Source organism: Staurois parvus, unplaced genomic scaffold (genome assembly GCF_062004578.1).
Source record: "Staurois parvus isolate SC_StPar_1 unplaced genomic scaffold, SC_StPar_1.0 ptg000019l, whole genome shotgun sequence".
Lineage (NCBI taxonomy): Eukaryota > Metazoa > Chordata > Amphibia > Anura > Ranidae > Staurois > Staurois parvus.
In genome coordinates, this window is record NW_028317815.1 from 21093263 (window position 1) to 21121176 (window position 27914).

Sequence of the window (27914 nt, forward strand, 5' to 3'; positions counted from 1 at the left end):
GAGCATCACATGCTTGTAACATTCTTATTTATCCGCAGTTGTGAAAGGGTGCCAATACTTTTGTCCAGCCCATTTTTGGAGGTTTGTGTGACATTATGTCGAATTTGCTTTCTTTCCTCCCTTTTTTTGTTTTGTCCCAATACACACAAAGGGAATAAACATGTGTATAGCAAAACATGTGTTAATGCAATACGTTTCGTGAGAAATACATGATTTCCTGGAGAAATATCAAGGGTGCCGACAATTTCGGCCATGACTGTATATATCATTTAGTGTTGAGGCCAAATAATTCAATTTTAGTCTCATCTGACCATGACACCTTTTTCCATGTGGCCGCAGAAACCTCAAGGTGCGTCTTTAGCAGTGACTCAGTCATGACTGCATGTGGCTTTTCTTGAGGAGTGGCTTTTTCTTGCAACCCTCCCATACAAGCTATGTTTGTGGATAATTTGTGATATTGTCAGTGCACACAATGACCACTCTTTGTCATAAATTCCTACACAGCAGAATTGCTGTAAGCCTCTTGATGGCCTCTCTGACCAGTTTCCTTCTAAGGGCTCAGTTTGGCGCAATGTCCTGGTTCAGGGAGGGTCTGTATTATACCAAATACATTCCACTTCTTAAAGCGGAGTTCCACACACCCTGTCAAAAAAAAGTCAGCAGCTACAAAAACAGCCACTTACCTGTTTCTCGGTCCCGTAGTGTGTCCCCCACAGCCCGTTTCACCGGCTTTCCTGTATTCCAGGAGGCCAGCATCTTCAGTGTGGGCACCCGGCTGTGTGTGCAGCTTGTGGCTTCACGGCCGGGTACCCACTGCGCATGCGCAAGTAGAGCTGAGCTTCATGAATTGTCCTGTAGTCTTCTGGGACCTGTCAGGTGTGCCAAAAGACGGGAGGGAGGACACCTTCCACTTCCGATCGCCTCAAGCAACACCTCCAGAGAGAGCTGCTCACCCTATGGGCACTGCTATGTGCTCGCTCCTGACCCGCTGCTCTGTGCATCCATTAGACACAACCGCGGCGTCACCCCCCACTCTCATTATTTGCTCACTGGCTGTGATTGACAGCAGTGGTCTTAGCAATGGCTATTGTGAACATTGCTGGATCGGAGGGGGCTCCGGTAAGGATTCGTGGGGTTGCTGCACATAGACTGCATGAAGATTAAAAAAAACCTTGAGCCTTTAGAACCACTTTAACATACCAAAGCACCAAAGAAACCTATTTAGAGGTGCCTGCAGTTGAAAGCATTAGTCTTTTTATTGACTTGGGTAATTTCAGGTTGGCATTAAAAAAAACATGCCAGGATTGTTTTCAATACTGTGATATATTGAGCAAATTCTAAATCTGCTTGTTTTCTACTTTCTTTTAATATGGTAAAAAGCTGACCCATAAAAAATGGCTTCCTTTTTAGTAGCTTTGTTACTCTTGAAATCTCAATATGGCCTGTCATCCCATCCTCTGTTAAAGAGAACTTTTCTGTTGCTGGTTGCATTTGGCACATGATCTCTATAGAGCTGCTGTGGTGTTTGTTTTTAATACTATGAAAAGAGGAAGTTGTGTTTTTTTTTTTTTTTTTCTCTTTGTGGTGGTTCTCAATTGTTCCACTGACAGTCACATCCTTTCTGCCATATGTGGTAAAAACCTGTCATCTGTCTCATCTGTGAGTAAGCAGAACTGGCTGTAGCCTTGCCGGACGTTGTGTTTTCCATAAGTTCACTGGACGTTTTCAGTTGACGCCCTTAATGCTGCAATAATAATGTGACCTCAGTGTTGCACTCGGTAGGACTTTAATAGGATATCACTGGAGGTGATCCGCTTGGCATTTCAAAACCTTTATCCCTCATTTGTTTGTCAAGCTCTAATTACAATGCCAGGCCAACTAGTAAAATAACTCCTCTGTCACAGTATGTGTTGTGTGTTAAGTAATATAAATATTTGATGGATAACTGGGACATCAAAAAACTTCTTGGTAATCATCTAATCATTATATGCCTTGCTTAAAGCTGACGTTCAGCTATTTATTTTTGGAATACACATTAGTTATGTTTATTGGCGTGTATTCCATTACCTGCTTCTCCTTCACAGCCATTGGCTACTGCCCTGAGTGCTTGTCTTCTGGTGCTGCGAAGTTTTAACAGAAGCTGCTGCATTCAGGCACTGTTCCTCCCACTGATACCGATGAGGCATAATTCCTCCCATTGATAAAAATGATGGAACACTATATCTCTACCTTTCTCCTACTGGGGCACTGATCTTCACACTGAAACCAATGTTGGGCACTATTCCTTTCAATAATCTCAATCATGGAGCTCTGTTTCTCCTCCTACTGACCACAGGTGCAATGTAGTTTTACACTGACCACCAAGACTGAGGCACTGTGTACTGCCACTGATGCTGGGGCTTTTTCTACTTCCAATAGCCACAATCCAGGCCCTTAAAGTGTGAAGGGCAGTAGATTTGCCCTTTTGCTTAGAAAGTTCTGAAACACCTGCCCTAGAGAACATCATGAGACAAATTTCCAGAATGGCTCTAATGTACATTCATATGTGCAGAATCTTATGTCTTAAAGTTATTTTAAATATTCTTATTTTAAAAAGTCATACTTGCCTGTTGTGTACAGTGGTTTTACACAGAGCAGCCCCAATTTTCCTCTTTGGTCCCCTGCTGGTGCTCCTGGCCTCTCCCTACTGCCGAACAAGCTGCTTGCTATGGGGGCATTCGTGCAGGCTATCAGTCCCTAACGCTCAAGGGGTGTACAATCTAAGGTCCCTAACTTCCTACATACACATACTAGGGCCAATTTAGACAGGAACCAATTCATCTACCAGCATGTCTTTGTAGTGTGGGAGGAAACTGAAGGAAACCCACGCAGGCACAGGGAGAACATGCAAACTCCAGGCAGGTGGTGCCATGGTGGGGATTCGTACCAATGACCCTAGTACTACCAGGCGGAAGTACTAACCATTTAGCCACTTACCTTTGTGTCCATGAGAGAGCAAGTGTGCAGCCCAGCCCTGCCCTCCTGCTCTCCCTCCTCACTGGCTGTGATTGACTGGCTCCTGCTGCTGTCTCTAAGCCAATTAGAAGTGAGAGAGCTGAGAGCCTCTGCTCTTGTGGATACCTCTGGATTGAAATGGGGCTCAGGTAAGTATGGGGGGAAGCTGCACTCAGAAGGCTTTTGACCTTTTTATTCATAGAATGTACGAAGGCAAAAAAAAAAATAAAACCTATCTTTACAACCACTTCAAAGCTTGGACTTCTGAAGCTTCCTGCAAAAGGTGTCTCACACTTATGCCTTGAAGGAAGCAGACTAGACTCTCTCATGGACAGAAACTTTGTCCAGTGATTTTCTGAGGTCTCCTCCTAGGAGTGGAGGCGTTCTCTGCTACCTCCAGTTGGAAAAAGAGGAATAGTCTCTTAATCCAGATGTTTTTAGTCTGATATGGCAAAGATGGGGGATTCCTCTGTTGCGAGAACCAGTAATCCTCTAACCCTGGCTTCAGATGCTCTAATTCCCTGGTCTCCATTCAGGCTAATTTATACCTTCCCTCCAGGGCAAATTCTGCTTGACCTGTTGTACAAAATGCAGCAAGAGAAAAGTAGTGATTCTAATTGCACCAAACTAGCCCAGAAGAACCTGGTATGCAGAAATGCTTAGATTTCCAATAGACAACCCCTGTCTCCTTCTCAATAGGCCAGTTCTGCTACCTCTGTTCCATCCTGTTTCTCAGTCTCTGGCTGTTAATGTCATTACTGTTGAAACCCAGATCTTAGGTTAGAGGGTTATCAGAGTCTGCAATTCCTACCTTGCTGTAAACAAAAAAAGCCACTTCCTGGGGAACTATTATACCTGAAACTCTTATTTTGCCTGGTGTAAACAGTTCATTCAGTCAGAGATTACACACTGCATTGCATTATGCCTTTTCAGCACACTGGTCTTGAACAGAATTTTGCACCCTTAACCCTTTCACTGCCAGGTCTATACAGTGTTTGGACCTACAGCACTGCTTCCAGCTGGCCAGGTCTGTATGACGTACAGACCTGACTTCCTCTTCTGCTGTAACACAAGTCCTATTGTTAAATGTTATTAAGTTACCTTTCCTTTTCAGTCTGCAGTGCTGTAATTTTCTGTAAAATGCAATATGGATACCTTGAGGTATTCTGTATGCAAGTGGTACATAGATGATTTGTAAATTAAGTTCATCCAAATATGATAATCTAACACTACCCTTTCCCCAGACAATGCTGCTGTCCAAATGTGTCTGCTTTACCACCTCATCCAGAATGCAGACACCCTTGGACAGAAAATGTCACTGCCTGGATCACCAGGCTAAATAAATGGGACTAATGCCCCCCCCCCCCCCCCCCCTAAAAAAAAAAAAAAAGAAAGTTTTAAAAACTGCTTTTTAGATGTTTCAGGGGAGAAGGCTTAATGGCTGACTACAAGGATTTCTTAACTAGGCCACCATAATCTGAACCTATATCTGGGCTGAGGACTATCTGAGATCAGCTCTTTAACATACAAAGGAGACACCCAGTGCCTAAACATTTTAAAGTGGTCCTAAAGTCAATTTTTTTTTTTTCTTATACCTTTTTGTATGCATTTCCTGCACCACCACCAAATAGAACTTCTTTCCAAAGATCTCCGATCTCTACCAGATAGAGGTCATAAAGGCGCTAGAACTATGCAAGATAACTGACAGATGACCCCCCTCTGGCAGGCATCACAATTGTTCAAAACCTCATAAATGGGCCATGGAGAGAGGAAAAGGACAGGCTAATAGTGCCACACTGTCACACAGTTTTATGATAAAAGGCACCAATGGGTACTTACGTGAAACTCTGCTTGATAACAACCGTGGTCAGACTCTGCCAGAGTGGACAGTATAGCACTAAGGGGTCCCTTTTTTTTTTTTTTTTTTTCTCTCTCCATTATTGATGTTTTGTAGTTGTGATGCTGTGTGAGGGGATTCATTTGACAGTTATCCTGGTTAGTCTGCATGTATTACGACTTTATTTTAGAGGTCTGATCTCTCTGGTTAGAGGCTGTGCGTTGTGTTGGAGCACAGGTGGGATCATGTGTGATTTCCATTGGGCACTTCTTCACCTGTGGATGGACTTTTTCTACTATTTATATTAATATATTTGTGATTGTGTAACTTTACGCTCAACAGGTTTTATGTATATTCACTTTTTTGTTTTGTATTCAGATAATTGCTGTATGCTAAGTGAATGTGGACATATAACAAATATAACGTAGGTATTATCCCAATTTGCCTGCAAAGCTGCAAAGTAGAAATGCCCTTTTAAATCTTTCAGAGCTGAGTTATTTCTGACCTCGATAATACCAGTGCATTACGGTTTCACATGCATGTTCACTGCAGAGAACTGTGACAATCTCTAGATCTGAGGGATCAAAGGAATTAAATTTTTTAGTAGTGATGTTTTGGTTCTGTAATTGCTTTTCGACATAATCCTAATGTTACTGCTTTGGGGGACTATAATGTTTTTATCAAGTATGACTTTTAAAATGTATTTTAGTTTGATGTACCAATAAAATACTTAACGTTTAGTTTGGGTTCCAATTTGCATTAATGTCCTTTTTTATAGCTTTGTAGTGACTGCATTAGTGATGGGGAAATATATCATTTTAACAAAAAAAAATTTCTACCTTATTTCAGAGGTTAAGACGACTGTCCACCAAGTACAGAACTGAAAAAATTTACCCTACAATCACTGGAGAAAGAGAGGAAAATGTTAAAAAGAACAGATATAAAGATATTCTGCCGTGTAAGTGATTTCTTTATTACTAAACCATTGTATCTCCTTGTATGTGTTTTTTTTATTTATTTATTTATTTATTTATTTTTACATTTTGATTGGTGAGGGGATAAACCCCTGTCCAGGTTTTTATTGCATTCTGTATTCCCATTAGGAAGATTCACTCTTCTGATTGCCCCAATTACTATTGTAACTGGGAATACAAATGAGGGGAATTTGATATTGAGTTGAAGCTACAACAGTAATAGATGAGAAATATTCCAATGGGCACTTATTCCTTTGACAATTGAGGGGATTTTACTCCCTGTTGCCTTTTCAGGACAGAAAGTAAAGTGAAATCTCCTTGATAGGACACAGGTGCTGAAAAAAAAAATAAACAGGACAGTGGCTTTTAATCTTCCACAAAAAAAAACTGTCACTAGACCATTAATTAAAACAAAATTATTCCTAGAAGATTTTATGTGCATATAATTTTTTGCATGTTTTGTTCCCCGAGACTGCTGCTGGGTGCCACCATCTTGGATATGTCAGCAGGCTCAAAGGTGTCACTAAAGATGACACTCTGTAGCTGGCTGTACACTGGTAGACTTTCGAATAAACGTGCGTACAGTCGTCTGAAAATTGTCAGTACTTTTGATGACTTGATGAATGTTGTCATCTTCAAAATTTACATTTGTGTTTTAACATTTGATTTTTGGTATGAATAGGCTTTCCTAAGTGAAAACCACGCTCACTGTTAAAATTTTATTTTCAAAGAATATTTTCCGTTCTGTCCCTTTGAATTTTCTCGTCACTGCAGTTAAAAATCAATGTTGATTTGACCCAACTGTCAATTTGAAAATTGTACAAACTTTCTTAAAACAAAAAATTTAGACGGAAAGTGTGTGGCCAGCTTAAAATGGTTCTAAAGGCAGAAGGTTCTTCACCTTCATGCATTCCATGCATGAAGTAAAAAAACCACCTTGGTGCAATGAATTCCATTTGCATCCATTGTGCAAGTATCAAATGCTCACATAAGTGACTGTAACATCATTTGAATTTTTGGTGAAAATCCTGGAAAAAAATTTCTGTTGTTGTTTGTTTGTTGTTTTTTTTTTTTTTTTTGTTTTTGTTTCCTTTTCAACCAGCTCAGTTGTATCCTAATGGCATGCTTACAATTTATGCAAACTGACCCTGCCCCACGTGCATCACAGTGTAGTGCTGAAAGGGGAATAAAGCTCTCCTATTCCACTCTGTATTCCACTCATAAAAGTCATGCTAATGTGACATTTTATTTCAAGGCTTGATAAATTTGCTTTGAATCTAGGAGCCAGCTAAAAAAGTTTGGTGACAGGTGGGGGGGGGGATTTGTTGAGCTCTGTTTTAATCATACTATTTGGCTTTGGGAAAAATGACAGGGAAAAAAAAAAAAAAAAAAAAAAAAAAAATATATATATATATATATATACACATATACATATACATATACATACACATACACACACACACATATGAATTAAAGCTCCATGGGTCCCACAAAAAAAAAAAAAAAGTTTGGGTAGACTACAAAACTTAAGATATATTGTGTGGAATCGTTTGATGTTGCCAAGACTGACAAATAACCCTTGAGTCCCACAACGTCTCTAAGGAACACAGCTCAGGGACCTGGAAATAATAAACTTTATTGTAGCAATAAGCCTGTTTATATAAATACTCATATGCTATTGATGTAATTCATATACACTGTCATATTTCCTTTTGTTTTTTGCTATTTATTTTTAGTTTCCAGTTTTATTCTATATATTTATTTCTCCTAACAGTTGACCACAGCAGAGTAAAACTTGCACTGAAAATTCCTTCCTATGAATCAGATTACATCAATGCAAATTTTATCAAGGTATGACATGTCTTTTTATTACTTTAATGTGTAATATTTGTAAAGTGATTTTTTTTTTTTTGTTTTGTCTTTGAAAGTGAAAATTTTTGCAAGGGAAAACCTAAACAAATGCATCATCGGCATATTATCTTTAACCAGTAGCTTTATCTCCATTAACTGTTCATCAAGTTGTTTTCTTTTCTGCTGACTTGTATTGTATTGTATTACAGAGCTAGGTTACACATGAAATATTTATGTAGTTTGAGAATAGTTTTTAATACATGATATTCTATCTTGCATCGTGACAACTGAGATCTATTTCACCTTGGTGAAGGTGTTCCTTTACCAATTGTGGCTATTTTATACACTTGCCTTCATGCTTTATTCTTCACTAGCTAATATATAAATGCAAGCGTTTTTTAAAGAGGTTTTCATTTTTACTTTTACACCATTAAATTTGCATTACTATTTATTAAGATGTATTTTACTAGACAAAGAAATCCAATAATCTACATTGTAATCCCAAAACTCTGAGGGATTCTTGGATACCTATTTACTTAGACATCTGTTTACATCTGAATTCTGGATACTGTGTAGTCTATTAGGCCCCATGCACACTGGTGGCCATGAAAAATTCAGCTTTTATAGGCTTTTGGTGTTTTTTTTTTTTTTTTTTGTTTTTTGTTTTTTTTCCAGCCTGTGTAAGCCACTCTTTCCTTTTGTCCATGCACAATTTGGCATTTAGCCCTGGTTCACACTGATGCGGTGCGGAATTCGCAGTTTCTGTGCGAATACCGCACCGCATCAGAATTGCACCCAGTTCATGCGAACCCCTTTTTTATTGCGGTGCAATTAGAGCCATACAAAATGTATGGCTCCAGTTGCACCGCACACAAATTGCATCTGATTTGCACAGGAATGCAGTGCGGTTCCTGTGTGCATCACATGCGATATACCACACTGCATTTATGTGAACCCAGGCTTACAGGCATATTTGTTAACAAGCATTTTCAGGCTGGAAAAAAAACCCCCATCACAAGTGCATTTTTGGGAGGAGCTTTTCAGGCAGAAAACATTTGACTGCCGAAACATTTAACCAGTTTTACCTGTACATTCTACTCAATGTAGTAAAGTAATTCTTCGGAAGGAACAGTTGCCGGCTCTTCACTCCTTACTTTCAATTTTCAAGTGTACATTGATTTATAGTGAAAAATGAACAGCGGGGAATGTGTTTCTTTTTTTTTGGGTTTTTTGCCTCTAATGACAAATAAACAAGAGGTTCTGGCATTTTTTTTCAGCCGCTTGGTGTGCATGGACCGTTGGAGTACACTGTCATGTTTGTGGAACTAGCTTGAGATATCTGTGCTTGATGACATGGTACATTGTCCTGCTGAAAGTAGCCACTTGAAATTGGTTAACCTATAGCCATAAAGGGAAATATGATAAATAATTACTCAGGTATGAGTTGGTATTTATAAGTTGATTATTGCGTTTTTCTGTAATAAGAAAAAATAGATTCACGAGTTAGTTTTTTTGTTTAGGGGGTGTAAAATGGTACCATAAAAGCATTGTTTACATCATTATACCTTAACCATTTACCCCCTTCCTGACCAGGCCATTTTTTGCTGTTCGGCACTGAGCTATTTCAACTGGTATATGCGCAGTCATACAGCGCTGCACCCAAATGAAATTTATGTCCTTTTTTTCACACATAGGGCTTTCTTTTGGTGGTATTTGACCACCTCTGCTGTTTTTTTGTTTTTTTTTGCACTTTAGACAAAAAAGACCGAAATTGTTGAAAAAAAAATTGATATTTTTCACTTTTGGGTATAAAAAATATCCAATAAACTCAGTCATAAATGTAGGCTAAAATGTATTCTGCTACATGTCTTTGGTAAAAAGAAATCCCAATACATGTATATTAATTGGTTTGTATGAAAGTTTTATAGCGTCCACAAACTATGATATATATATATATTGGAATTTACGTAGCTTTTACTTTCTGACTGCCTATCACATTTCTTGAGGTGCTAAAATGCCAGGGCAGTACACCCCCCCCCCCCCTAAATGACACCTTTTTGGAAAGTACACCCCAAAGATTTTGCAGAGAGGCATGTTGAGTCCATGGAGCATTTTATTTTTTGCTACAAATTTTTTGAATATGACCCCCCCCCCCCCCCCACAAAGTTGTCACTTTAATGATATACTGCTCATGCATGCCATGGGTATATGTAGAATTACACCCCAAAACACATTCTCCTACTTTCGATTATGGGGATAAAGCAGAGGTCCTAGAGAATAAAACTGTGGGTGTTGAAATGTTTTTTATGTCACACAGTATTCGCGCAGCGATTTTTCAAACGCAAAATGTTTGTGGGGAAAAATACACTTTTTAGAATTTTAATGCACAAAAACACAGTATATTGCCCAGTTGTTTGATAAAGTATAAAGATGATGTTACGCTGAGTAAATGGATACCAAACATGTCATGCTCAAAAATTGCACAGGCCCGTGCAATGGCAACAAATTACATACATTTTTATTATCGATAGGCGATGCTTTAAAAGCCTTTACAGTTTACCTCAAATGCATGGTGTTTACACAGGGTCAACGCTTGTGCAGGGGGGCAAGGGTGCTTTGTGGTGGTTTTTTTGTTTTTTTTTATCACTTTTAATGCTATTGCAGGGAATGCAAATATCCCCTATAACTTCAATGGGCATTGTCCTATATTCTTTTTTGTGAAATCTGGGGTCTATCAGACTCTAGATATCTCCTCTGCCCTTACATTATCTAATCTCACCAAGATTGGCGTGCTTTCCCAATTTACAAATGGTGCTGTTTATATCCTGCGAAACTGAAGTGATGAAATGCTCGTAGCTTCTGATTTCTTAGACTATAGAGATGATTGGAGAGGGGGGGAAATGTTCCTTCCTACTGCTCGTAAAAACAATTCAGCAGCTAATTGGCCACTAGGATTGGTTTTACATGAAAGCCTACCACCAGCTGAAAAAAAAATGGTGCTTGTAACTGCAAGCATCATCCCGGTATAATCACCCAAAGTCCAGTGACGTACCAGTACATTGCTGTTCCATGTTGGGCATATATGTAACGGCAGAGGGCATACAATGAATTGTCTCAATATGACTGCAATTCATTCTTTTTTGTAATGACCATGTTGAGGGTTAGCCCAAAAAAGTTTTAAATTCAGAAATGGTGATAGGTTTCCATGTGCATGGTCTGGCAAGAGCTGAATTTGGGTGGGCTGCAAAATATTGTATGTATAAATTGCTTTGGCCTACAATCAATTGATACAAATCTTCCGTGAAAAACAGCGGAGGGGCTAAACGCTAGTGCTGGCAGCGAATGGGGCCGATGTTGCTATCACTGCATTTTTGTGGACACTATACAAAGGAAGCACTAGTGTAGTTCTGTTCATGATCAATATTGTGAACACTATACTAGTAATGGTGGTGATCAGTGACCTATAGCGTGAGTGCGATAGTGTACAGGCAATCTAACGCTAGTTGACCCTGGTTGGGACAGGCGCTAACTGACCCTGGCACTATCTGATGTCGCTAGTGGCAGTAATACAGTGATCAGTGAAAAATTCTATATGTGGACACTGTACTAATGGCACTGGCTGGGTGATGGGGTGATCAAAGGGCTAATAGGTGAGATCAAAGGGATAAATTTGCTAATCTAACTGTGTGTGTAAAATGTAGTGCTTTTACTTGGTGCTATGTTCTCTCTTCTCTCCCTGGACTGGGGGGGGGGAGAACGCAGGTGCGTTCACACCCCAAAATAGGAAGTGACGAAAGATTACGTTGCATTGCCAAGAGCTGCTGCTCGCCCGCAAAATGCGGGTAAGCAGTTGGCAAGTAGTAAAAAAAAAAAACTTGCGCTCTGCAGAATAAATAAAGGTCATTTCCCCTGCAATGCAAAGCTTGCTGACCTGAACCTAACTCATTCGTGAATTGTCATGAGTGAGTTAAGATTTGACAGGATAGTGATCTGTGATTGGCTGGAGCTAGTCACATGGCACAGGGTACTGTGATTGACCTCATTTATCATGTGACAGCTGTGGGCCAATCACCGCTCACTAGGAAGAGGAGCAGAGCTGTTATGAATGAGATTGCTTACATTGTGATCATGTGGTCGCATAGCGATCACATGATCACTGGGTCCCGTTCACCGGGATCTTCATTCTGCTGTGTCCGCAGAAATGGAGATCTTTCAGACTAGCCATTATTTTTACAATCTTTGTTTTTCCATTTTTGGTGATCATATGCTCAAAGTAGCATAATTTTTCTTTTCTGGGTTAACATCCATGAGAAATGGTGTCCCTGTTTTAGCACATACTAATTTAAATTTAACCTAATATGCATGTTTTAAAAAGTGGTCATTTTGAACATTGCATGACGACCTGTCCGTTCAAATTGGTTATCTTTTCACTTTTGGTGGTTTTGCCCTTTTTTATTTGCTTTTTGTCATTTTCTGTACAACAGAACTCAGACTGGGGCAGGTGAGCTTAAATTAGAAACCAGTTGGGCTATGCTGCATGCACATGTATTGACAAAGAACATGCTGAGAGAGGTTAGAGCAAAGTAATAGCTTTATTGTGCTTCTGTCCAGTCTGCATGCTGGTAATATGCCTCAACCTAGTGTTGACTGTACTGTGGTGCTGCTGTAGTCTAGCTCACGGATCTGCTACCGGATAGGGATGCTAGCATCACAAAAATGGCAGCACAGCATCTCAAACGTTCATGTTTTTGATGTGGCTAGCATTCTGGTCTATGGCGCAATAGCTGTTTCAAGGCTTGATGTCTCTTGTATTGGGAGATGACCTATAGAAATCTGAGAATCCACTGCACAGATGCAGCCAGTGGCAAAAAGATTTTGTCAAAAGGCTATAAATGTTGCAGAAGGCAGCAGTTTGGTTCAGGTAATTATGCTTAAAGAGTGGGATGTTTGTTACGAGGCCCAGACAGGCAGGAGAAGTTTACTTGTATGAAACAAAGTATGTGGACTGTGCATAAATTAAGTACATTAAATTTGACAACACCTGAGTAATAATGCTGCACATATACAAAGTGAATAATTGTAACATTCAGTCCCACTGGGTATTGCAGGGCTTGAATCTAGAAGTCAGATAAAGTTAGGAGCCAGTTTTTTTATTTTTTATTTTTTTTAAACTTTGTGCGAGTTGTCTGCACCTGGGGCAAGGCAACTTTTTTGGTCGACTGTCTTCACGCAATACGGTTTGCCGCTTGACAATCACGGCAAAACAGCACCACTTTTTAGGAGTGTTTGAAAATAATGGCACCTGAACTTGTGTTTTGTGATCACAGCGATTCAGCCTCAATCCCAAAACGCCCTGGTTCAGATATGTGATTCTGGATGTGTTTTCAAACTCATAGGTTTGCATGACAGGCTAGATATTGTCTTTATTGAGGTGGTTCACACTGATTCAATCTACACAGATTGTGTTTTGAGTGCCATTATGAAAAGGGCCATGTGCAAGTTTGTAGCGGTGCATTCCAGACTCTCAAGTGATAGAGTAGAGTGGCATTTGGAGTGTTCAATGCATAAACTCCTGTCAATAGCAATTTTATGTGAAGTCAACGGGAGGCGACTTTGCATTGAAGTCTATGGGAGGCAGTGTTTGAACCCAGGCGTGAGGATGCAATCTCTAGTTGCCATGCCGACCTGGTGCCTGAGATTTGTCGAGCCCTGTGGTATTGTGAGCTGCCACCAGTGCTCTTCTGATAAATGCACCTGTCTGATCAGGATAAAGGTTGAGCTTTAGGCTTTTGCTATGTCTGAGTTTAACAAAGTAATTCAGTAACAGACTGAACAAATGACACATGGACTTTAGTCTGTGTAGTTAACACTGGATTAAGGAGTACCCCTTTAAATCTTGCATAACAGTATGGCTTTAAGATAAAATATAGGGGTTTTAACCATTCATGAAGAAACAGATTGGATTTGGCAAGATCTTATATCTATTTCCTCAAACTCAACCTCTCCAAAACCGAGCTTCTCGTCTTCCCTCCTGCCCGCGCCCCCCCCCCCCCATCCTATCCATCACTACTAACATCACCACCATCAATCCCGCCCCGCAAGCCAAAGTCCTTGGAGTCATTCTGGACTCTAACCTCTCCTTCCAACCTCATGTCAAATCACTCACAAACACATGCAGACTCCACCTCCGCAATATCGCCAAAATACGCTCCTTCCTTACCCCAGACACCACTAAACTACTTGTGCACTCCCTGATTATCTCACGCCTTGACTACTGCAACTCCCTCCTCACCGGCCTACCCCAGTGCAGGCTCTCCCCGCTTCAGACCATCCTCAACTCAGCGGCTAGACTCATCCACCTCACCACCCGCTCCACCTCTGCCACCCCGCTCTGCCTCTCCCTCCACTGGCTCCCTATCGCCCAACGCATCAAATTCAAACTACTCACTCTGACCTACAAAGCCATTCACAACACTGCCCCTAACTACCTCACCAACCTGATTCCCAAGTACCACCCTACCCGTACCCTTCGCTCTTCACAGGACCTCCTTCTATCTTGCTCCCTGGTCTCCTCCTCACACGCACGTCTGCAAGACTTCTCCAGGTCCTCCCCCATCCTCTGGAACTCACTACCCCAATCCATCAGACTGTCACCTTCCCTCCTCACCTTCAGGCGCTCCCTGAAAACCCACCTCTTCAGGGAAGCCTACCCCACCCTCACCTAACTGCTGCTCTCCTTCATTCCTCCTACCACTCCATCCCCCACAGCCACTTCCTCCTGTACCACTACCCCCTCCCTCCTAGATTGTAAGCTCGAAAGAGTAGGGCCCTATAACCCCTCGTGTGCTGTTTGTAGTTGCTGTAATGTTTCATGTATTGTCCCCCCCTCTATTGTACAGCGCTGAGCAAACCCTTTGGCGCTATATAAACTCAATGTAATGTAATGTAATGAAAAGGCTTTCTCTTTAAGTATGGTGTGTGAAATATTCATTGACGTTTTCAGCCAAGCATGGGCTCATATGGCTTATATTATATTGAAAGCCCACAGTTAAATAGTACTATAGGGGATAAAATCACCAAAAAGAAACATTTGGTGTGGTTAGGGACTCCCTTAGAAGTTTTAGTCAGATTATTAATTCAGAATTTCCTTTCATCATCTTGTTTTAGAGTAGTTAGAAGTGGTTTATACTCGATCATTTTAAGTTCTTGACGATGTCATAAAGCAACTTTTTAACGTTTTTTGTTTGTAAGACTAACACCTAATGTTTCTAAATGGTTTATTAGATCCTGACATTAAATTGAAATTTTAGAGTTGGTAGACTGATCCTCAGATTTCCCTAGGGTCACATTTATAATTTTCTTGGTACAATTATACAAGGCAGGGGTGTGGACATTTTCGAAAAAACTACTTGTCCAGGGACAAAATCGGGGTCCCAATCTACTTGTTTCTCATGACAATCTACTTGTCCAGAAAAAAAATATATGTATTTTAACCAAAACCATATTTAAATTGAAGGTTATTTTAGGAATGTCTGGGGCTTTTAAAAACAAAGGGGCTTTATGGTGACTTTTATCGTGTAATAATGTTAACATTGCGCTGTTTATCTCATCCTCCCTGCCTGTCTCCAGCACCAGAGGGGAGAGATCTTGCAGTGTGATGAGCACAGATTGGGTGGTAGTCAGGAAAGGAAGTGTCAGGATCCTTGATCCTTTTTGCTGCCAGAGCCCGTGGTTTTTTTTTTTTTTTTTTAACATGTTTAACACCTCCAAAACCTTATATATTTTCTGAAAAGCAGAAGCCCTAGAACACAAAATGTTGGAAACTCAAAATCTCAGTAAACTATAAAAGATGAGGTTGCACTGAGTAAATATCCAACATGTCAAACCTTGAATTTATGTGCTCTTGTGAAATGGCGACAAACTTTAGTACCCTATATTTTCTAGACGTTCTGTGTCCTTGGCTATAGTTGCGCTACTTGCTGGTTGGCCCTGTACTCCCCTGGACTACCAGAAGGCAGATCTCGCTGGGACCCTTGTGCAGAAATTCTCTTTGAGGGATAGTGCAAGTGAGGCCTTCATGGTACCTAGTCATTGGGAGATAAGTCCTCCCTTTGGTAGCAGATCTGCTTCCTCTTGAGAAAGTTCCTTCAGTTTCCTCTCATTTTCCTGGTGAGTGGTAGGTGGATATATTTAATATCATGACTAAGAATCATAACCCTGCTGCATTTATCCATGGTTGGCTAGATGATTCTTAAAATTGTGTTCTGTTTGAGGTTTAAGCAGACCTGCAGCATTCTATCATTGTCTGGGTATACTACTGGGTGTTTGGTTGGAAGAAGTCCTACTCTTCCCTTTCTTGTTCTGGTGTTCAGATGCCCCAGTCTTCGTTGTGGTTTACTCTTGTTCCTGCCTACCTATTTATATGGGTACAACTTGTTCATCCTACCCTCCCTATGGGTTGACTTTAGGCTTGGGATCCCTAGGCTGTCAGTCTTGGGGGTCATTTTGTCTGTCCATTGAGCTTAATATGCTGTGTGATGTATTTATTTGTGAGATCCGCTGTTGCTTTGGGCAACCTTATATTATGCTCTTTTTTTTTTCTAAATCCTGAAAGTTAGAAGTGTTTTGCTGGGGCCTTCCTTGCTGACCAATCCGTATCATCTTTTTGAGGTTTGTCTAAACATCTCTCTAGGGCAGTCATTCTCAACTCTGGATCCTCCAGAGGTTGCTAGGGGTTGCTTGAGCTGTAGATTAAACTCCCATTTTGATTGTGCATGCTTAGATCTAGGGGCAATGCTACATGGCAGAGTCAGCTGCATAACACCAATGATATTATAAAGGGCATTTATCTCACTGACCACTAATGAACTGGTTTTGGCAGGGTTTTAATACATGAAATGTTATTTTAATGGTGTATTCTGGGGCAGAAAGGTTGAGAGGCGCTACTTGAGGCTTTTTTTTTTTTTTCATTTGAGGTTTGGATCAGTAACGTTTTTCCACTTGTTGGTCTCACAGGAGACACATGTAGCAGCAGAGCCATAGGTTCCTGCTGCTGTCAGTCAAATCCTTTGAGGAGGGAGCAGGGGGTGTGGCCGAGCTGCATTGTGTCACCATAGCACACAGCTTGCTATAGAGGCACTTGCTGAAAGATTGAATGGAGAGCGCTGGCGAGATACCGCCAAAAATGATGCAACGGACCTGTTCTGTGCAATCTTGCTCAGAGCAGGTAAGTATAACATTTTCGTTAATTAAAATAAAATGATACTGTTGGAAAGAATATACTGCATGAGCATGTATCGCATTTTAATGCTACATTTTTGATGTTTCAAATGTTCTCTTAACTGTATGTATGCGTACTGTTGTATTGAGACTGAAATAAAATGTGAATTGACTTTTCGTGTTTTTTTTTTTTTTTTTTTTTTTCTTTTTTTTTTTCTCCCCCTAGGGTGTGTATGGACCTAAAGCATATATAGCAACCCAGGGACCACTATCTAATACTGTAGTAGATTTCTGGAGAATGATCTGGGAGTACAGTGTTGGAGTAAGTATGTCTGCTTAGCTATTTTATTTCTCCTAATGAAAAAAACAATAAAGCAAAACTACTTTTTACCCAGCATTGGAAATGCATAGGTTCGCATTAAAGCGTTGCCTATAACATTTGCTCCAGGCCAATCCATACATAGACTGTCCAAAAAGAACTTGGGTGCAGATGTAGTTTCATTTCCAGCCTGGACCATATTTAAATAAAGGCCAGGTTTACAGTAGTCTGTGCATGTGATGCAAGTGTTGTGAAGGGTGATGCACTGGCTTCTCCCCCCCCCCCCAACTTATTACATTTGACATACTTTGGCTTTATTCATAAGCACGCTTTGCACGGTAGTGCAATGACATGCAGTGACGTGTTGGCTGAAAATACAGATATGCTGCATTTTGACACAACACACAGCACCACATGCATATGGTGTTGGCACATTAAGAGCAATTGTATCGTAAAGCGGTAGTTAACTCCGCTTTATAAGTTTACTTGTAGGTAAAAGTGAAAACCAACTTTACCTATAGGTAAAATGAATATCTCCTAAATGTGCACCATTTAGATGTCAAGTGTATAGTCCAAACGCACACGTTCCTGCGTTAAAAATGGCTGTTTGTATAAGTGGGTGCTGCAGGGACTGTCGGCTGGAACCGAACAAAATCGGCAAGGAAAAATGTCACCAGCACACCAAGGATCACCAATATGGGTCCAAAGGTTTTAATGAAAGATCACATAGTTACAGCAAGGCAACGTTTTGGAGTCTCGCAGGACCCCTTCATCAGGCATGTGACAAATTGTGATAGAAATTGGAGAACTATTTAAGAAAACCATCCACCAATCAGAGTGAAGTGAAATGAGCTTGGTCCTGCCCCATGTCATGTTCCCTCCAAAATGCATTCAAATCCATGTAAACAAACATTACAAACTGCAAAAATAAATAAAACAATCAGATGTGCATAAACTATATTCCCAGGGATATAAACATTGTGGACACATGTGTATCATGGTACTCCCCGGATTGTAATAAAGTGTCAGCTGAAAGCAGCGCTGGATTCTGGAAACAACGACCAGCAGCATATATGTCCCTGACAGAAGATAAAGACTGTTTCCTAGAGATGTGGGGAGGGGGGGGGGGTGTCTCCGATTGCCAAGTGAGCTGCAATGGGGACACACTGACAGTGGTCCTATTAGTGCAGCAGCCGACCGTTTCATAGCGCCGCATGTCACTTGCATGCACCGTGAGAGTTTAATACTCACGCGTGCGCTCAAAGACATTCCTGCACTGGTCGCCATTATCATGGAAACCCATGACATCGGCGCCGGGAAGGACAAGGCGGAGGCAAGTCACCGGTGTCATAGAAACACATGGCGCCCACGCCACACAAACCAATGGGGGGAGACCCCCCCCCCCCACATCTCTAGACAACAGTCTTTATCTTCTGTCAGGGACATATATGCTCCTGGTCTTTGTTTCCAGAATCCAGCGCTGCATACACATGTGACCACGATGTTTATATCCCCAGGAATTAAGTTTATGCACATCTGATTTTGATTTATTTTCGCGGTTTGTAATGTTTCTGTTTACATTGATTTGAATGCATTTTGGAGGGAACATGACATCATGGGGTAGGGCCAAGCTCATTTCACTTCACTCTGATTGGTGGATGGTTTTCTTAAATAGTTCTCCAGTTTCTATCACAATTTGTCACATGCCTGATGAAGGGGTCCTGCGTGACTCCGAAACATCGCCTTGCTGTAACTATGTGATCTTTCATTAAAACCTTTGTACCCATATTGGTGATCCTTGGTGTACTTTTTTCCATTTAGATGTCATTCACATGTTTTGCAGCCGGTGATGTCTCCAAGGCATGTGTGCCGCTCTCGAATTGAGCGGACAGTGAATGCGCCATCAATCCAGAGTTCCCTGCTTTACCAAAGGCCTGCAAAATACTCGGACCACTTGGTGACTATGCTTCCCTTGCACCAGACCATGAATTTATTTTAACACCTTGCTCTGTATTCCATTCTAACTGTCTCAGGCATGCAAGCCTGCCCGAGTGGTACATTCACACCAGGTGTGAATGGACTGTGTTGAGCGGCTATTACACTGCAGTTCCAATGCACCCTCACTGCAAGACCAGGCAAAATGCTTTGTCTCTGGTGTGGCCAATCCACATGAATACATTGTGGTGTGTGGGCAGTTTGCGATGAAAAAAATTTCTGTGTGCTTTACATTTTCCAGTGCAGCACAGGCACCGCACGCCAGCCGATAGAACGTTTAAAATGTTGCTGTGTGACATTCCTATAGTTCATTTAAATAGAAAAAAGTGAACAGTGCAACGTGCCAAAAGCGTTGCATCAGCATTGCCTGCACTGCAACACACACCAGCTGCTGCATTGTAATGTAGCGGCTGGTGTGAAACAGATGCAGAAAAAAAGTCAGTCTTAGAGTACATTCACAATTCTTGGGCAACGAATGGTTTGATTACAGCCATCATTGTTTAGGACTTAAAAACACCAGGCTCCTTCTCCATCCCCACTGTCTCTACACGAGACTGATCCTGATATGCCTGCTTTTTAAGAGGTAAATGTAGAGGGCTGTTGAAGCGTTGTTAGGAGGCCACTGAAAATTTCTCTCCTCCAGGCTCCTATATACGTGATGATGTTACAGCTTCACACAGTATGCATACCAATGTTGATGTGCTCACTTCTGCCATGTGCAAAAGCCTGAGCATTGCCACACTTGATAGGTACCCAAAGGGCCATGGCAAGATGGAAAAGTAAGAGACCTGCCACATCTAAAATTACATCCTCTGTTCATGAACAATTAAAATAGAACATTCTATGAAGATTGAGTAAATTCAGAAACAATTTTTATCCTTAAAAGAATCGTTGCCAAGCTTTATCCAGTGGAATAACCATTCGCAAAAAAACTGGTTTGTTCTGTTAGTAGACCCCGCTGTTTCAGTCTTAAACCACTTGCTGTACCTATAGAACATGATTCTCCTTTCAAAGATTCTGCTGTCAGTATCTAATTGGAAGTACAATTTTTAAGAGTCTCTCAAACTTTTGTATTAAGCCTAAACTGAATCCCACCCCTATTCAAAGCCTATTCTAACTACCCTGTAATTGAAAGATGTCCATATTTGCCTATGCTGTGAATGCTCTAGTCTGGTCACATGATCGGGTCCCAATGTCAGCTTCAGTGTAGAGGAGTAAGAGTTGTAAACCTAATGGTGATGTCCTATCCCAAGCTCTGCAGCTGTTGTTGGCGATCTCCTCTACACTAAAGCCAGCCACTGAAGAGAGCGCGTGACCAGACATGAGCGCCCTCAGCATAGACACATGTGTAGACTTTTCCTTTACAAGGTGCTTAGAATAGTGGTGAAAGTAAGTTAAGGCTTAATTAGTGTTTGACTAGAATTGCACTTTTAAAGGCTGTTTTTACTTTTTGCAGGCCCAGCTCTGCAACCAGCGGGTGCTGTGTTTTTCTGTAGCTAATTGGTTTAGGGAACAATCAACACTATCCTATATTCCAGGGTTGTACTTTGATGGAGCCAGTTACCTTATGTTTTGCTCTTTTGTGTTGATCCCCCTAGAACAAGCCATGACACAGATCAGAATGGCTCTGATTTTTCTCCACATGTGCAGAATAATGTGCCTCAGAGCCTGGTCAGCTGAAGCTGCTTGTAAAAGATACCTCACAAAAATGCTCTTTGAAGGAGGATATTTCTTTGGTGGGGCACTTCACATATGCAACAGAAGGAAAGGTTGTTCTTCCAAAGTGGAAGGTTTCAAAATCCCCTTCTTAAGGGGTTTCTATCGCATCAAAATGCAAAGCACTTTACCAACTTTGCAAGCTTCAGCTGCTAAGCCAAAATCACCCTTTTTTCTCTCAGTGCAAGACTTGGAAAACAAAACCCACCAAGTCTGTCCCAAAGCCCTCTTCCCAATGAACAGGCGCCCTCCTAAGAGTGGGAAGTCATTTTGCTTTTTCTGGGTCCCAGACATGGGTTCAGTCTTCAATCAGAGATAGTCCTTCTATCCTGGACCTCAATTCCCAAAGTGCCTTAAAGTTCCAAAGTTCAGTATGGCATTTGCAGGGTCTGTCATTGCATCTCTGAGATGAGGGGAATACCTGGCATCTGTAGAAATGTAATATGCTTATCCGCATATTCCCATTTACTCACCTTATCAGCACTTTCTGTGCTTTGGAGTAGGAGGCAAACATTTTCATTTTTTTTTTCACTGTATCTTGCCTGTATTCTGCTCCTCGAGTATTCACAAAGGTACTTGCACCCCTTCTTGCAGTCAAGAACTCCGAGCATTCAGTTCACAGGCTTTATCTAGATGACCTGCTTCTGAAGGACTCCTCTCGCTTCCAGCTATCTGTAAAAGTCCACAGGACATTTCAGATACATTTAGGCTTTCATTTGGGTAATCAATTTTCAGTAATAGTCTCTTCACCTTTCCCTTCAATTGGAGTACTCGAGTCTCATTCTAGACACAACCCAATCAAATCTTCAAAAATACAAACTGGCTTTTCCCATCATGCTTGAACCTTGAGATCAAGAAGCATTTCTGTGAGATTCTCCTTGTCTGGGCCTTATGGTGGCCTCCTTCTAGGCTATTACATTTTGCACAGTTCTTTTCAGGGCCCCTTCAGCACACTCTAGCCTGCCTATGCTCCTATCCAATCAAGCAAAGAACTCCCTAGCTTGGTCTGTTTCCAACCCAGCCTTTTCAAAGCAGAAGGTAATTTCTACCATACCACTGGAAGGTGTGTTCCAATCACTCAGTTTGCAAAACCTGGTCACCCAAAGAAGCCAAGCTCCCTATTTACATCTTGGTGCTCAGAACAATAAAAATGCTTGCCAACATTGGAACCCCCTTCTTCAGACACACTATCGGGGTGCAATCGGACAATGTCACTACTGTGACCTACGTCAGTCACTGAGAGGGCACCAGGAGTCATGCAGTCTTGAAGGAAGCAAGGCTAATATCTCTTCTCTGATGCCGCGTCCCAGGAGTGGACAATTGGAAGGCTGATTACATCAGTCGTTGCCACCTGGACCAAGAGGAATGGGCTCTTTCATCTCAACATCTTCAATCTGATATGTCAATGATGGGGGGACTCCAGACATGTTTATCTTGGCCTTCGGGTTTAACAAGTTACATCTGTTTGTTGCCAGGACCAAGGATCCTCTACAACTGGCATACTCTTCTAATTATATGGACTTCATTCAGACTAATCTATGCTTTTCTTCCAGTGATAATTCCTTGACTGCTCTGCAGAAGAGTAAACTGGTGATTTTTATTGCAACAAGCTGGCCCAGAAGAAACTTTTATACAAACATACGCCAATTTCTAGGAGACAACCCTTGGCCTCTTCCAAAGAGGCCTGACCTGTTTTTTTTTTTTTTTTTCTCCAAGGTCCACTTTCCATCCTGTATCTTAGCATGGCTGTTGGAGCCAAAGTCTTGAGGACCAGAAAGGGCTCTTACTAATCACATTCATGTGTGCGCTCACTCTACATGATCAGTAGGTGTTTCCTGGGCATTTCGGGATCAACCCTCTGTTGCCCAGCTTTGTAAGGCTGTCACATGTTTATACTTTTTCAAAGTTTTACCAGGTGGACAGCCAGTATTGTGAAGATGCAGCTTTCAGCTGCAAGGATCTTGTTGGGTTAGATCTTTACCGTTATTGGGCTTGTTGGCATAGTTCTGTTTGCCTTATTGCTCACCCTTCATGTTCATTACTCGGGGACCTCCTAGGTCCTCACAGTTCCAGACCATTTGCCAACATGTTAAAAAACAGGAATTCTCCATAGCATTTCTTGTTTTAGGTCATCACTTGAGATTTTGAGCGTGGTCATACACATTTTGTTTCTTTGCACACTCCATAGTGAGTTTAGTGACTGCAGCTGCATAATTATGTCTTTGGCGCGGAGCTTTTCACATTTATAAATGACTATCAAGCCTGTGTTTTGTACTGTACACTTAAGATGTGTTCTTCGTGTCCTAGCACTGAGCCTTTGTGGATCAATGCGGCTCAGAGCACCTGATGTGAGTGGACCCTAAAGATGGCATTCTATTTCCACTTAAAATTTCTTAATTTCAGATTAGAACAGGATAAGTTAAAGTTCTGATGAAATTTCTGCGGCATTCAGCGGGTTTGTCAAAACTGTACTTTTAGACAGGCCTGTCACTTTGTAGAAATAAGACTGCTGGCTGAGATAAAGTTCAAGCACTTACAGGTGTTGCGCACATAGCTGCAACAGCTTTTGTTGTCCCCTATATGCTCAAATGCCAGGCTGTTACAAAAGTGGCAAAGCGCCAACAAGGTTGAATATGTGGACCATGCATTCTAGTGCAGGGTCTTCTTTATTATTGGCAATTTTTGTAAACTGATTAAGTGGTTGATTTACTAAAGTAGTTGAGAAAAAGAGCGAGAAATTTGCTTTTCACATGATTTGTTAATTTGAAGTGACTCTTTTAAAATGTATTGTCATGATTCTCAGCTCCCTTAGTAAATCAGCTTGTTATACAGTATGTGGTACATGTTGAAAAGTGGAAATGTACACAGATATTAAGAGCAGTGATTTTTAACTCTGTAGTAGTTAAGAACTAATTTCTTGTGCTAATTAAGTTTTTTTTTTTTTTTTCTTCTTCTCCCTGCAGATAATTGTTATGGCCTGTCGTGAATTTGAAATGGGACGGGTATGTCCATGGATAATATTAGCATGAGATGTATTGTATTTACTTGCATATCCCATGGGGTTAAGTATTAATGCAGTATTTCCATTAGGCACGATTTATAAATCTGAAATATGTAGGCAGTGCCTAATTTGGGTGAATACTATAGATTTGTGTACTGTGAAAGCATTACCCTAGTTCTTTGTACATACTTGGGTCAAACGTTATGCGGGGTGGTTTTATTTACAATTAAGATTTAAATGTGAAGAAAATTAAAACTTGTCAATGTTTTCAGATATTTCTATTTGTCCATATTGTGGTAAACATTTGCTACTATTAGGGCTTGTTCACACTTGACTAAATTTCTAATGCTTAAATGCTCCTAAAATGTTAATATTGGTGTTAGACTGGTGTTTTACTAGCGTTAAAACCGCTCCCCAAATGCCCTATGTGCGGTGTTGACGTGTTTAAAACTGGACCTCAATCACCTATAATAGCCTGTAATATTACTGTGCAGCAACTGCACTGCAAACACCTGTCAGCGTATTTTCAGAGCATCAAAATAGACTTGAATGGGAGGTGTAGAAAGGCTTCAAACTTCTTCAGACTCAACGTGAGCCTTTAATTTTGAAGTGACGTGGCGCTAACTCATGTTTTGATAATGTGAACAGAACTGTGTGCTGTCCATAGTATCATTTGCATAGGCGTTTGAGTAGCATTAAAAAAAAAAAAAAACCCTCAAACGCCTGCTTTCAATGCCATTGTGAACTAGGCCTTAGGAATAATGTAAGTGAAAGCGGCAATATCGCCTCTTGAATGCCTGATAACCTTCTTCCACTGCCCTCTGAAGTGATCCACTGCAGATTGTTTTTTCAGAGGGGTGGTAAATATTACCACTAGTGTAAAAGGAGCTGTAGAGTATGTAGGTTCCACAGTTGGGAGGGTAACTTTCACTTTATGTGGAGGTCAGCCTTAAGACTTCGTAAAATATATAATGGTTATGACCTTTTCTGTACACTTGTGCTGTGTGATGTAAAAAAAAGTCCATTTACAGTGCTTGCAATTTAAAAGAATTTTTGACTTCATCCCCTTTAGGAGCATAAGGTTTAACTAAAGGCAAAACTTTTTTTTTGATAATGTGGAGATGGATTAGAACTCCTGTCAGTTTTTATTGCATTCAGTATCCTCATTGGGGGGATTCACCCTCTTTGTCCTGTTTACCAATATCATTGAAGGTGAAAGTAAAAAAAATCTAAAATTTTGGGTTGTCCCCAGAAAAGTAATAGAGGAAAAATCTTCTAATTGGGACACTAGTCCTGGTGACCTGGAGGTCCCCAAAGAATTCCCTTAAGTTTAAGGGCTATCCTCTCACTTCCTGTTTGGCTATGAGACAGGAAGTATAGATAAATATTTGCATTGGCAAACCTGATAACCCTCCTTTGCGCTATCAGCAACCCCTGCTAAGTCATTGTGCAGCTTGTGTGATGCAGCAGCAGGGGTTAGTGAATCCTCCGAATCTGGGAACTCTTCTTGGGAGGATAGGCAGTTGCATGGGCAAAAAACACCTGAAAAACCTAAGGTGCCCACGGCAAAGTCTGGTGGTTATAGTGAAGAGAATGCTCTTTAGCCATCTGCTTCAAAAGCCAAATCTGTTCAGTTCTGTGGCTGGATCCTGTCCAAGTCAGCCAAGACCTCCTAGTGAAGGGGTACCCTCAGTTACAAGTAGGGGGACAGCTTTTTGTTTTTTCGAATGCCTGGACTAGGGATGGTGCATTTCAGATCTATGGGTCAGGGTCGTAGTTTCCCAAACTGGAGGGTTGCTCCCTACAACATATTTTATTTCATCCAACTTTCCCTCCTCGCCTATGAGATTGAGGGTCCTCCACACTGCCCTACAGCAACTTTACTACCTGTATACAGTTCTAAAGCCCCCCCCCCCCCTTCCCAATAGGTGGCATTAAGACACTATGGATGTGTAGTTCACATATCCTGATTTATTTATTTTTTTATTTACCTTCCCCCAGGCTCACACAGTGTGAAGACTCTGTGCCCTTCTGAGAAGTTGATCTCATTCTAGCACATTCCAACCTTTATCCACTTTGCTGGAGTAGACAGTTTGCAAGCAGACCTTTTCAGTTGTCGGCACCTGGATGTGAGGGAATGGTCCCCTCAGCCTGAAGTGTTCCGGCCCACCTGTCACCTCCTGGGCCACGCCAGAGATAGATCTGTTAGCATCCCAGTTCAGCAGCAAGGTAGACGGGTTTGTAGACATGATCAGGCAGGATAGTCATTTTCACCGAATTAACCCGTCTTATGCAGGACAGGTGCGGGAATTGCCAAAACTGCATAAGGGAGGACACAGAGCGAAGCAATGGATAATAATTTGCAGCAAACCGAGCCATAGGTGGGGGTCAAGTGAATGTCCAAGTATTCCAGTGAAGAGGATGCCCATTTGTAAGGGAAGTGGGATTGCAGGCGCGAAACCAAATCCAAGGCCAGAGTAATATCCAGAGCGACAATCTTATCCAAATTAATACAGGGACCCGAAATCAAATAAAAATTTTGAAATCTTTTGATTAACCCTTGACCATGGAGCCTCCCAGCCCTTTAAGGGGTTTGACTTGAGGTTTAGGGTCACGTGACCGCTGCGATTGGTTGTCACACCGGTCACATGATTGGAAAGGTCCCGATCGCAAGTAGTGAACAGGACCTTTCCGTGAGGTGCCGGTAAATCTGCTGGAAGCACGAAGGCGAGCTCTTGAAACGTTTGTTTACGTTTGGTACGCAAATATGCAGCCGCTCAGAATCGAGGCCCAGCCGCCGAGAGGCCACATATTTGCGTACTGTCGGCATCAACCGGTTAACGGACAGCAGTGTGAAGCTTCCTTTTATGCCTCTTGCACATGGTACTGTTTGAGCATTAGCATTTCTGGATGTAGTTTCAGGTATATTTTGCGCATTTTCATGCACATATTTGCGCACAATTGCACGTTCGTCCATACAGTACTTTCTTAGGCAAAATCCATCGTTGTGGTTTTTTTTTTTTTTTTTTTTCCTCCGAGAATCCACAGCGCTTGTTTGTGCGCCTGTATACAGGCATATTATAAACAATGGACTGCCTTTTAGATCAGTAAAAAAAAAAAAAAAAAAAAAAGCTGTACTGAGTAGTGTGCAGGAGGCCTTATGGTATGTATATTTTTTTGGAGTTTATTTTAAATGTAGAAAGTGTAAACAAGATATATCTCTGGCTATATGGTCATCACTTTGAATTGATATCACAAGCGCTGGTGGTGCTGGTGTTATGGAACACAATAAAAGTCCTCATAGTGATTTCCTACGTTTTATAGAAGCTCTTTATTTTTGTCAAAGAATTACAGTGACTTTAGAAAGTTTGCCACTGCAAATCTGTGTATTGACTTTATTTGTACAGGTACACTCGCATATACATTTTTTTTTTTTTTTTTTTTTTAATTTGTTTTGCAGAAGAAATGTGAGCGATATTATCCCAACTTTGGAGAGCAGCCTTTAAGTTTTGGACCATTTCATATTTCATGTGTAAGTATTAACTCAGTGTGGTTTTTTTTTTTTAAATTTATATTTGCTACTGTTTCAGTTTAATTGTAAATTTAAGATTTATGGCTGCTTGTTCATCGATTTTAGATGCAGGCAAGTAATATGCAAAATTGTATTTTTTTTAATTTTTATAATTCACTAGGTAATGATAGAGAGGAATCTTAATCCTGCAAGCTGTGCTTAAAGTCACACGTGACATATGACTGGTTATTGGGCCTCATGCTGCACTTTCGTCTCTTTGTAGAGGCAAGGTTTTACTTTCTCAGTCTGAGCTTCCCACAGGGAGAACAGCAGTACGTCACCATATTAGTCCAAATTTCCTCAGATTAGCAACCAGGGACAGTGCCTTTAAAACGGAGTTCCACCTGGGGGGGAAAAAAAAAAGCAGCTACAAAAACTAGCTGCTGACTTTTAAAATACAGCCACTTACCTGTCCCTTGGTCCAGTGGTGTACTCAC

The 27914-nt window shown here is 41.1% G+C and overlaps 1 protein-coding gene across 2 annotated transcripts in view; it reads left to right on the plus strand.

Annotated features, from left to right (window-relative positions):
* The window catches only part of PTPN12 (protein tyrosine phosphatase non-receptor type 12), a 116289-nt gene that overhangs the window by 34018 nt on the left and 54357 nt on the right, over positions 1-27914 (plus strand). For both annotated transcript variants that reach the window (XM_089685706.1, XM_089685715.1), the window contains exons 2-6: positions 5681-5789; positions 7580-7656; positions 17102-17197; positions 23869-23907; positions 27367-27438. In XM_089685706.1, coding sequence (XP_089541832.1) covers positions 5681-5789; positions 7580-7656; positions 17102-17197; positions 23869-23907; positions 27367-27438 — 393 coding nt within the window. The remainder of the gene's footprint in view (positions 1-5680; positions 5790-7579; positions 7657-17101; positions 17198-23868; positions 23908-27366; positions 27439-27914) is intronic.